The 12,855-nt window shown below is 39.3% G+C and overlaps 1 protein-coding gene across 2 annotated transcripts in view; it reads right to left on the reverse strand.

The window, feature by feature from the left end:
- Positions 1–12,855, reverse strand: part of MNT (MAX network transcriptional repressor) — a 51,484-nt gene that overhangs the window by 20,385 nt on the left and 18,244 nt on the right. Inside the window, exons 2-4 of one of the 2 annotated variants that reach the window (XM_072429813.1) lie at positions 11,558–12,161; positions 9,219–9,260; positions 7,977–8,088 (exon numbers count right to left, since the gene is read on the reverse strand). In XM_072429813.1, coding sequence (XP_072285914.1) covers positions 7,977–8,088; positions 9,219–9,260; positions 11,558–12,161 — 758 coding nt within the window. The remainder of the gene's footprint in view (positions 1–7,976; positions 8,089–9,218; positions 9,261–11,557; positions 12,162–12,855) is intronic. The other variant, XM_072429820.1, reaches the window with a different exon arrangement.

Raw genomic sequence — 12,855 nt, forward strand, 5'->3', positions numbered from 1 at the left:
TACGGGGCCACACTAGAATATTGCAAGTGTGCCATACTGTGCAACCAAATACCTGCTTGAATATTATGGCAAGAAGCCACCTTACTCCGTGACTACAGCAACAAGTAAGGCTTTTTTTTTTTTTCAAACTTGCCTACCCATCATCTCCTGTCTTTTGAAACGGTCACTACTTCCCATCATTTCATATCTCTCTTACTACTGTGTGTTACTTCCCTCACCTCTTAGATTGTAAGCTCTTCAGGGCAGGGTCATCTCCCTCCTGTGTCATTGTCTGTATTCGTCTGTCATTTGCAAACCTTATTGAATGTACAGCACTGCTTAATATGTTGGTGCTTTATAAATCCTGTTTATTAATAGGAATAAAAATAATAATATTAATAAGGCTACGTACAAAAGTCAGACGATTCTCATCCAATAATCGGCTCAGGGCTGATATCATACGAGAATATGGCATGTGTACAGCGCTCTTCGTCAGTTGTTTTGACAACAGTCTTGGAGGACTCATGGATGACGAACGAAGAACAAATGCAATGAAAGTAAAGTGGAGAGAGCACAGTGGGGTGCCGTTCTGTTGTTCTCCCCCCTACCCTCTTCATTGTATGTACAGCACTTTTTCATGCATCATGCAGTCTTTTGTTATTGGAAAGGATCGTCAAAGATCCTTTCGAACGACAATAATTGCACGTACGTACCCAGCCTACCTAGAGCAGCTGTAACCAAAACTACATGAACATCAGTCCAGAAGAGCAACTGCAACAAACAAGATTGGGATGCAGCACTTTTCTTACTTCACTAAGCTGATCATTTTTACTTTAAAAAAATATACATTTCTGTTAGGGGTTTACACAGAAAATGCTTCTAAAGCATACCCCGGAACACATCAGAGGTGTTACATATCTGCATCAGCCAAGGAACAACATAGCAGCACCACCACAGCACACGGATTGCTGGAAATGTCATATATGACATCTTCCTAAACAGGCTGGGCCCATAATGGCGGCTCACCTGACTACAGCTACACCATGACCCCAATACATTTATTACATGAGGCCAGGTTGCTATTGATGTGTCTGTGATTGAGATCCAATATGCACAGTGGAGAGGCACAAAAAGTAGTCTTTAAAAAAAAAACAATTCAATTCTAAAAAAAAACAAACTGAAACAGATGGCTCTATAACAATGCCAGAATGAAAATCAGTGAAAAGGGAAATACAATCACCTCTACCAATTCAGTCTAAGCATAGTTATACTTTTTTATACGTTTTTTTTAAATATTACCATCATCAACTTTATTGTAATATGTAAAGCTGCCTCCTTTTCAGGAAAATACAGAAGACTATGGTAGAAATAGGCCAGGTGGTAATCCTTCCTGTGTGTACTACCAGAAGAGGTTTACTTAGCACCATGTGAATCTTATATTAAAACGTTTGTGATTATAGTTTAATAATAATTAAATCTCATTTTATTTGCACACATGACATCAGAATAGTATTACAGCTTCCAGATCCTTGTTCATCCTCTAGGTGGCAGCACTACATCTATGCCAAAGCAGAGAGAATGAGTAGCCCCGCCTACACACTGACCTCAAACACAGCAGCACGCGCTGCGGATCTCATGCAGCCGCTCGCGCCGAATCCCCCTCCCCCCTCCTCGCACCAGAGAAACTCTCAGACTCACAGGGCGGGGCTCGGAGCCTGAAGACGTCACGGGCTCGGAGTAGCCATGTGCTCTACTCGCACGTGGACTTGGGCGGAGATCGCGCACGCGCTGCAGTCCACTCCTCGCCTCCCATTCTCGGGAGCGCGCACTCGCGTGATAATGGGGCGGGTCAGGCCTGAAAGACATCCAGGAATCAGAGTGGCGGGAGAGGAGGGGGCGTGGCGTCTAGCGCAGTGTAACGTGGAAACACAACACGCACTGTCACAGCACATACACACCGAGGGGGAGGGGGGATTAACTCTTCGTGTGCCTGCCAGACCGTCCTGAGGAGACGGGAACAGGGAATGGAAGCTTTTATTTCACGAGAGAAGCCAATTCCTCTAATGGGTTCTGTCTCTGCTGCTGTGCAAATAAACCCTGCCTGGAAGTGCTGGGACTTGTAGTTCGACAATGGCTGCTCAGCCACAATAAATAAAAATAGTTGGAACCCTTTATAGTAACTAATCGCTGCAAATTGCTCAGGCTGGATATACATTGTGCTGAATAATCAGAGGCCCCGTTTATTATCATTGGTGTACAAGGGGTGATAATGGAACAAACTGCAAGAAAATCTGTGACCTGCATTGTACATTACATGCAGAATACAGCAAGTCCCCGGGTTACATACAGGATAGGGACTGTAGGTTTGTACTTAAGTTGAATTTGTATGTAAGGCAGGAACAAGCACATTATTTTAATAAATGCAATTAGGACAGATGTTTGTCTTAGCATATTATTAGGCAGTGTGGTGTCAGTTACTGTATAAAATCCTCACTGAGTTATAATTACAAAGCAAAAAAATAAACTTTATGGAGCCTAGACATTCATTAACTTCTGGAGCAAGTTGTGCTTTGACTTGGTCATTAAAGATTACAAGATGTTACAGATCAGATCACCTCTTAAGATCACCACAACCTCAGCTGTGTTGTAAAAGGCAGGTTAAATATTGCAGAAAGGGGCATGCAATGTCCATTCTGCAATGTCCTGCCTGTCTGATCGCACCAGCTTTAATATTGGCATTAATACTGAGCTGTGCATTATTATTATTAATAAACTGGATTTATATAGCACCAACATATTACACAGTGCTGTACATTAAATAGGGGTTGCAAATGACAGATATTGGAGGAGGAGAGAACCCTGCCCACAAAAGCTTACAATCTAGCAAAACCAGGCAAATCTGACTTCCTTTATATGTGATTGTAAGCTCTTCTGGGCAGGGTTATTATTAATATTAAACAGGATTTATATAGCGCCAACATATTACGCAGCGCTGTACATTAAATAGGGATTGCAAATGACAGACTAATACAGACAGTGATACAGGAGGAGAGAACCCTGCCCTGAAGAGCTTACAATCTAGTAGGTAGGGTTCTCTTGTCTCCCTGTGTACACTGTCTGTATCTGTCAATTGCAGCCCCTATTTAATATACAGCGTGCTGCATAATATGTTGGTACTATATAAATCCAGTTTATTAATATTAATAATGCACTATTATGAACAAATATACCATTATCATTATTATGCATTGGGATAAATGAATGAATGAATGCTCATGCGGGTGTTAAGTCATCTCAAGATCATCTGTAGGAGAAAGAAGAGAAGAAAGATGGCATTGCCCTGCATTGGAACGCAGATAGGCAAGTTGGGCAGATTTAGTTCTGCTTGAAGTGCTGTAGGTGAAGCATACACCCAAGCATTACACTTTCCACTCCCAAATAACAAATGTCTAGCCCGCTGTGATCACTTGGCCCAGAAATAATCACTTTGAGTATCTTTCCCTTAAAGGACCGATGAATCCAGGACTGATGGTTTATGTTTTTGGAGGATTCTGCAGAGTCAAAAGCTTTCCATTAGAAAGTTTTTAGGAGTTGGCCAGGGCCATTAGGTTGGCCAGGGCCTCTAGGAAAATATGCAAACTCCATGCAGATAGTATGCTGGTCAAGATTCACACCGGGTATCTTAGCACTGCAATACCACAGAGCGACCGTGCAGTGTTGAACCAAGAAATGTTTTTAAACTGGATAGGATGGAATTATATAGGTGGGTGGCAGTCCCCTGTATTATGACCCAACTCATCAGTAACCACCCTAAAATAGCCAGGTGGTTGCTACTGAAAAGTGCTGGCTGGTGCGCCAAGCTAAAAGTGGCTGGGGGAGACCAATATTGTGCATACTAAGATATCTGAAAAGGAGATGGCAAGTGGCAAACTGGCCCTCCTTTTCACTGAGCTACAACATATGGAGAACACCATCTCTTCTCAGATAGATAACCCCCTTGCTTTAGTCCTAGTGAATGTTAGTGGTTAGCAGAGCCCCACTCCCATTAAGTATAGGAGAGGGATGTTATTCATCTAAGAGGAGAAGGTGTCCCAATTCAGATGTAACCCATCCCTGCCGCATGATCTTTCATATTTATCCCCATTGTCCCAATTCTAGTCATACACAACTTGGGAAGCTCCATATTTGCACTTTATTCCTGTTGGTAACTTTACTTCAAGATCAAATAAACCCAACACACCCTCTTTATACTCTGCCAAGCTTATAATCCAAAAACAAGAGAAGAATTGCTGAAGTTATATTGATCCCATTTAGGTCTATTTCTTTTTACATTTATACAGACCTCTAACAGAAGACAGTATTTATTACCTTGATAAAGCGTGACTCAGAAAGCATCCTTGGATAATTAATTTCTACCCCCGCATAGCTGTGTATTCAGAGAAACATGACAACTGTCAGCGTGTAACACAGTGCTAGGTTAGCTATTTATTTTCTTCCGAATTAAAAAAAGGAACATATAGTTCACCACAATAATGGAGAAATGACCGTCCAGGGCTCAATTACACTGCAACAAGCATTTTCATTAAACCTCACTGTACGGGCCAGTATATGTGCGTGTTGTACGGAGATGTGATTACACCGACATAAAAACACAACCTGATCTTTCGCCTTAAAATCCCACACTATAAATTAACATAATAAACACCACATAACTATATCTGCATCAAGAAAAAGGGAGGCAACGCATTTACAATTTTTGGGATATTTGGTAAATTGGCAGGAAGTAAACGGATGCCTTTCATAGCAAGCAAACTAAGGCCACCAGAACAGGAAATGAAAGCAAACAATGGACAAACAAGGGCAAAGCCTCCACGTCTCATTTCCTTTTTTTTTTTTTTTTTTTTTTTTTTTTAAATAGAAGAAACTAAACATCTGTCTTCCAACACCAGACAGGCCTGTCAGAAGAGATAGAAAGCATCAAGTGTTTCCATTTATTGTATTGTAAAGCCATTCCCCTTTAAACTATGCACCCAACAAAAGGCAGAAAAGTAATAGCCGAATACACTCTCACATACTATTGTGGCCAAAAAGTCTGCTGCATTTACTAATTCTCGCATGAATGGGAGGAAGTGAAAAATCTATTTTATTACAGTAAACCACACCAGTTTATGGATCTGATTTTTCTTCAGCATTTTCATATTAAAAAAACAAAAGTATTTTCTTTTTTTTTTATATAGCCCACATCTATCTTAAAAGGCGTTCACCATTACAAGATGTTGATGTACTTGGCCAACAATGTTAAACTCAAATGAAACACACAATGTCAAGTTAAAGACCTAAACCCAGACAGTTTGTTCCATTTCAGTTGGAGCAAGAAAAAGTTTTTGTTTTTTTTCACTGTACATGATGTCATTTAGATTGTCTCCTAATTCCCGTCTCTGTGACACCTGGGAATAGGGTAAAGCTATCGCTGGAACAGGAAGACAAAGCTATAAAACATCGACAGACGTCCATTCTTAAAGTGAGGAAAATATACAAATATTCATAATAAAACCATGTGGTGCTAAACCATTGTAAGCGCCCTGCTGCAGCAGTGCATGGAGGCCGGATCAGATCTCTCCTGACACTCTCTAGTCCCCACTCCCCTATTAATGAGGAAAAATAAATGAAGCCACATTAAATAAAATCATATTAAGATTAATTATTAACCACAGATCCAAGTCTCAACAAAATTGGTGGATGCTCTGGGTGACAATAGCTTTTTTTACTGTGTGAGTGTCAAACACTTACATAAGCAAGCATCTTACCAAAAAAACCCTGTGAAAATGGCGCCATTATGGGAGCCCACCGCATTTACTGGCTGATGAACATTCTCTAGCCCTTTCCGTCCCAGCCAAGCCCCTTTCTTTGATTGGATTTCAGTCCTCTCATGGAGGCTCAGCATCACATTAGGGGTAACACAGCTACCCATTTTAGGAAGTTATGTACTGCACTCTATTAAGCTTCTCAACCTGTGTTGAACTGTGCATTGCAAATACTTAGTGATGTCACTGGATTTAAAGTTGGGTATGTAAGGGCAGAACAAAGTTTTTTTTTTTTTTTTTTAGTACATTCATTAGCATTCTTTTGAGAATAGAAAGAGGAACCAGTTATGGTTGAACTTCAGCTTTAAATTAAACCTTTGAACACATACAAAGCACCTCAAGTCCAAAGAAATATTTACCAAATTTCATTAAACTCAGAAACAACAGATATAGTTGGGATGATCAAAGCAAAACTAGATTTGCAGCTGTAACCGTATCACATCCAAGCATCCTGAAAAGGCAGCAACAGACATTTTAGAAGGCAGAGCGAGCGCTTACTAAAGAAACACAACCTCACACCGTTGTCACAATTCAAGATTGAGAAGCCAGAACAAGGACAGGCCTATATACAGCTACTAGAGCATAGCCTACTCTTTTATGGCCACAGAATCCAAGCTAGATGTTGTTACTTTGTATGATATATACAATATAAAATATGTCTTTTTGCCGTTTCCTTGTGGTTACACATTAACGCTGGAACAATTCCAAACTGGTCATGAACTTCTAAATTCTAGATTTCTGGGTTATGTACCCTACCCTCCTGTTAGACGTACTGTTGTTTCTAAAGCATGTGATTGCTGTGCCAGAGGCTTCGTCTCACAAGACTATTGAAAGGTTGTGAGAGAGCAGCAGGAGACATGGAGAAGCAAAGAACTGGTGAAGGTGAATTCAGAACACACTACCACAGTTAAGAGTTAGTTAATAATAAAAAATGCCAGCAGCATTGGCAGTTGAAGCTTTGCCAGATTTCTGGGTGATTGTGTGTTTAGCTATTGTATATTCTGATACAGTTCTGCATACCTTCAAAATCAATTAGCTGGGGAAAAAAAAGTAAACTTCAGACAAAAAACTGAATACACAATTTAATGCATGCAGGTGAATTTTTATACTGCCAGAGGAATTCAAATACTGTTCTGATGGTCTTACGATCAAACTACCACTGCCAAACAGCACAGCCAGATAAAATGAGCAGATTACACTGAAGTTAAAATAACCCTTAATGAAAGAACATGGATGATTAAGCTCCTTCTGAAAATGTTAGGTTCCTGGCAGGCAAACTGGCCCTCTGTATTTTAAAATCACTGACCCAGAACGGGTGCCCCCTGCAGAATATAATTCTAAATAGATATTGAGATGATCCTGCACTGCATACTTGGAACATGAGCATGGCATTACCTACATTTCTCTATGGATAGGTTTCATTGAAGCATAAATATTTTGAAGCATATTGAAACAAATATATTTTAAAATGCAATATTGTATCTGCAAGTACAGAAATCTAGATGGCGAGTTCTGATATTCATGGACATAATTAGTGGAGTAATAAAGAAGAATACACACATTCTATTGATCTCTTCCTAAAATAATGGCATGCATGGCACTGGCATGTCAATTTTATTAAAAATAGAAACTGTACACAATACACCCAATTTCACCCTCACACAAATATTCGCCTGTAACACCATCTTACATCAGAATATGACTACCCTGCTATGTAATGGGTAGGATTTAACACTCATGTTAAAATACAATTAGAAGCATGAAAAGAACCAGTGAGGTCAGAAAGTACTGGAGCTGCCAAAACCGCTTTGCAGGCTCCAAGGTTGCCTCCCTGATCTCAGCTTCTTTATCTAAGTGAATCAATGACCTGGAAAAACATGCTCATGCTAGGGAAGTCTAAAAAGTCTAAAGTCAAAACCTTCACCAGTCCAAGTGACTCAATAGCACATAAAGCCAGAATGAAGAAGATGACAGCCATAAAGCCTGACTTTACAGAAAGTGCCCCCTCGGCTATCCTTTCTCTCCCCCTTTAGGTTACCACACTGGCATACTTTGATTCAGTGCAGTAAAGTGAGATCTTTGTACAGTAAAATGTTCATTGAGTGTCAATAGAACTGTCAACTATAGCCATACCTGGATGAATCTCAGAGCGCTTCTTAATACACTGAGGTTTGATGTCTTCTTGTCATCTACGTTTGGGATGTTCTTCTTTAATGTTTCAAAGCATTCCTTCAAGTGTGCCCGTCTGCAAGAGTTAAAGGCACACTTTAGTTGGTCAGTAATAAAGTATACACTATATACTCAATACTAAACAAAGCCCTATGTACAATGTGAAATTCAATGCTACACAAAATGCTAAACAAAAGTTGGCACATCATACTACTAACTTGCAAGCATACAAGATACAAATAGAATCAACATGGTTTGTTATTATTAAATTCCAAACAGACCTTGTGTGCTAATGCCGCATAGCAAACTACAGTTTAAAGACATTGCAAACAAACAGATTTTTTTTTTTTTACTACACCCACAAGTGCGTTCTAACTAAGGTTAATTGATCTAACCCCCTTCCACCATGCTCAACTACTGCCAATGTGTACATGTCAACCTGACCAGTCTTCCCCCATACATTAGATCATGATGGCGATTGCCCAACAGCCATTCTAAGAAATGTATGCACTTCATGCACTGTTGTAGTGTGATGAAAGGTCTTTACACTTGGATTTGTTACTGTAGATAACTTTATGTAGGGGGTTGGTAATCTAAATATTCAATGATAATTAACATCTTTGCAGTATGTTAACACAGAAACCTCATGGTAACATGCACTGCAATATGGCTGCCTAAGTATTTTATTATTTTTACACACAAACAGGTTCATATGCTGTTTTTACGACACCGTAATGCAGCCCATACATATATGGTGCCCTTCAATGCAGGTGTGTTGGATAAGGTGCCATTTTGAATGAATGAATCTGCATGGCACCAAGTTGGGGGGAAATTAGAACAAGGCTGTTGCTCCATTATTTCCTATCCTGCTGACTGGGGCGGATACTGGACTGGGTTGCATGGTTCAACCACAGTATAGCATACAGTGAAGTCTCAGACCTGTCATTGCTGTTTGGCACCTAAAATCACATGACACGTTGACCAAAATTAAAATACTTACAATTTTAAGTATTACAAATAACATATAAGCATTTCAGCTGTTTATGTAAAACATCCAATTAATTGTAGTTCAGTCTTTTTATACACAATTCTCATTCAACATACAACGAGTGCTGCATATAGCCAAAACACAAACTACACAGACCTCCGAGAAATTCATTAGGGGCAAAGTTATTGAAAGAAACAGTGCCTGGATTACATACATACCTGTTCTTCTCCAGCTTATTATGGACTTCTCTGGTACCAGCCCTACACGCAACAGAAAGAGAAAGCAAACAGGATGCTATTAATACAACAGAGTAAGATCTTATTAATGGAAAAATCTAATATAACTAAAGCTTCTACAACCTAAAAGCACTCTGTTGTAAAGTTAGAAGGTTAATACACATGGACGCAAGACTGTCCATGTGGGAAACTTGCTTATGTCTAAAAAATGTATGCTTTCATATATTAAACACAAGCAGGCTATAGCACAAGGTGACATAATTCCTCTTTCTCACAGCTAGCTCTTCACCCTGGTTATAATGCATATGCTTAATGCACCTATATTCATACACACTGCATATGGCAATTTACAACTGCCAGCAGTGGCTAGAGTATTCGTCATCTCTCATCGTGTATTAAAACCAGCAAGTCACGAGTAGACCCTGAACAGAGATGGCTATGCTTGGTGCTCAGCAAACACAGAAGAAAAAGAATGTGAACAAAACTAATGCAATGCCACTGTGTTTGCAAGAAAATTCTGCAAGGTGATACAGTATCACTTTCAGGAAATTTCTATTATCCATAAAATGCTTTTTTTTTTTTTTCCCAGGAAGTTACCTGTGCCTTGAAAAAATGTCTTTCCATACCTTTAGTATGCAAAGGCCAAGGCCATTTACCTTAAAGGTAAGCTGAGCTGTAATGGCATTCATGTGTGGATTTTAGGTAGTAAATTATATTTCAGTGATCACAGAAACATTTCTGTTTTAGCTGTGGGACACTTGTTTGCTGACTGTCTCTGTATATGCATGAGAACCTGCAGCTTGCAAGATCAATTGAGGCTGTTCTATAGCATCAGATATGTCAGGGTTGTAGGGGGGTTAATGGGTCCTAAGATGCAGGCATCTTTCCAAGAGCTCTGCATAGTCAAAGTCTGCATAGCTGAAGATGTTATTATGATACATCTTTTCTGCACTATATTAAAAGCATATATCAAATATATTGAACAATAGGCAGTTTCTAAAAATATTCTATTTTTAGTTCTAATTATGCCCAAAATGCTTTCTCAATTTTTTTAAGGTGTTTTTTGTGCATCAAAACTAGATTTTTTGGTCAAATTTTATACAATGGTCTGATCCAATGTGGGGAAAAAGGAAACCGTGGATTGCACATTTTGCTTTTGGTATCTGTACAAAAACTGATACTGGAAACTGACGAAACTTTGTTTTATAGCCCACTGCTCTCTTAGCTTCCATAGCAAACAAAAGGGATGCATCAAAATCACAGAAGGTGTTTTTCATGAGATTACACTACAATAATGTACATGTACTCTGCTGTACATAAAAGTAAAAATACCCTTTATTTTAAAAAACCAATCTCTGCCAGCTCCTCCTACCCTAGCTGACCTCACTTTTGCCTTTAAAAAGCATTGAAGTACTATTTCTAACAAGTGATGATATGGGGAAAGGGTCATATCATGGGATTAATATTTCTCTAATTTAAAGTGGTGATGACCATCTGGCAAGTGTTATGAAAGCCTTTTGCTTGGTCTGTCAGAGACTTGGCTTGACAGCTAGCATGGACAAGAATGTATTTATTCAAACACTGCCTTTCATTGTAATGTGCAAAAAATAATGTCAAGTAAAGCACTGCAACGTACAGAGCAAAGGGCAACACACAAAGCAATACTGCAGCATCCCTAGGATCACATCTAACATATTCTCCTAAATCCGAGTCGGTCTCTTCAGTGTACATCAGTATGTAGTATAATGCTGTGTTTAAATACTACATGACACTATTGACACGTTCCTAATCAGTATAAGAGCTTTAAACACAGCGGTCTTGACCTATGTAGCTGCTTTTAGTGTTATGTCTTCTCAAAGATTATCAAAGATTACAACAATCTAAAGATTGTTACAGTTGGCTTCTAACCATTAGAAACATGTGCTCTTTGATTACATTAAAGGAATGCAGCCTGCCAGGATTCTGTCCCTATAGGAAAACTAGTAACACCTCAGTGATCTCAAACCAATTGTTTGCAATGCTTACAGATAGAGACACTAGACAGTTAGAGCTGTTTTTAAAATGATTTTACTATTTGTTCATAATACATTTATAGGTATGTAGATCTGTTCACCGTATTACTTACAGTCTGCCTTGTTAGGAGGGATTTTTTCTATATAAGCCATCTAACTGGAGATGACAAGCTTGACCTGTCCATTCAAGAATCTAAAGTCATCCGAAATAATAAATCAAGCCTTTTGTGTTATGCAGAAAAAGGTAATAAAGTTATACATAAATATTTAGTGGCAATCCTTAAGAGAGCTTATTATAAACATTCTTACCCTCCAGGCCGCCTCCTCTGCTCATTAGGCCTTCCATCGTCTGGAGTCGACAATCTCAGAGCACCAATTGGCTGTGGTGGAGGCTGCTGCGCGTGTGGTAGGGCTGTTGGCTGGGGTTGTATAGGCTGTTGTGGTGGCTGTTGGTGTGGTTGATGTTGCTGTTGCACGAGGTGGTGGTGTGCTATTGTCAGAACAGGGGTTGAATAATGGTGCAGCTGCTTTGGACTTCCAACACTCAGAGGTGCAGTTTTAATTTCTTGAAGTCCTGGGGCTAGCGGTCGCTGGATAACAGGAGCCAGGGAAATATCTTTGCTGATAATAGGTGGGTTAACAACAGGTGGTTGACGTGAAACAACAGGAGGTGACAAAGATGTTGGAACTATTGGTTGAGGGGCGCTGGTTACCACTGGGAGAGGAATGACAGCTACTGGAGTTGGTAAGGGAGGAGGTGGGGGTGGAGGAGGTGCAGGTGCTGGTGGAGAAGCAGGATCTGCTTTGACCTGGTTTGGTGGCTCTTCTATTTTAACTATGATTTTCTTGTCGTCCTCTTCTTCCTCCTCTTCTTCCTCTTCCTCCTGTTTCACCAAAACCTTGTCATTTTCCTCTGTAACAGAAAGAGGAAAGAAAAAAAAAAAAAAGACTGAATGAGATCAATGCAACCTTTTCAATGTTACTCCTAATCAGCCGTGTGCTTTTAACCTTTTAATAATTCAAAGCAAGTACCCACCAATTATTACCTCCTATTGTTTTGTTTTTAGAACAAATTGGTAACTGTGATAGCCATTCTGAATAAAATAAAATTATTTTTAATCTATTAACACACTTATTTTGGTGGTGCAGATTTTAGTATATATTTCTTATATTTTTAAATAAAAATAGCTTTATATAGGGTTTTAATATGTATTCAGCAAACTTAGGACTTTGCTACATGAGCAGTTCTTGCCATGTTTCCTTTTATCAGAGATTTTTCCTCTAACTTGAAGAGATAACCTACAAGTGATGGTTTCTTGCAAATTAGACATTTATTTGCAGTATCTTTGTTCATAGGGACACAGGGTATATACTAAAGTGAGTTATTTATATTAATAGTAAACAGGATTTATATAGCGCCAACATATTACGCAGTGCTGTACATTAAATGGGGGTAGTAAATGACAGACAGATACAGACAGTGACACAGGAGGAGAGGACCCTGCCCCGAAGAGCTTACAATCTAAGTGGTATTAGGTGAATCTGCAATGCCCTTTTCTCGTCAAGGTCATAAACTATATTAAAAAAAGAACTTTTCAGCCACACTA

The sequence above is a fragment of the Pyxicephalus adspersus genome, chromosome 1 (genome assembly GCF_032062135.1).
Source record: "Pyxicephalus adspersus chromosome 1, UCB_Pads_2.0, whole genome shotgun sequence".
In the NCBI taxonomy this organism is placed as follows: domain Eukaryota; kingdom Metazoa; phylum Chordata; class Amphibia; order Anura; family Pyxicephalidae; genus Pyxicephalus; species Pyxicephalus adspersus.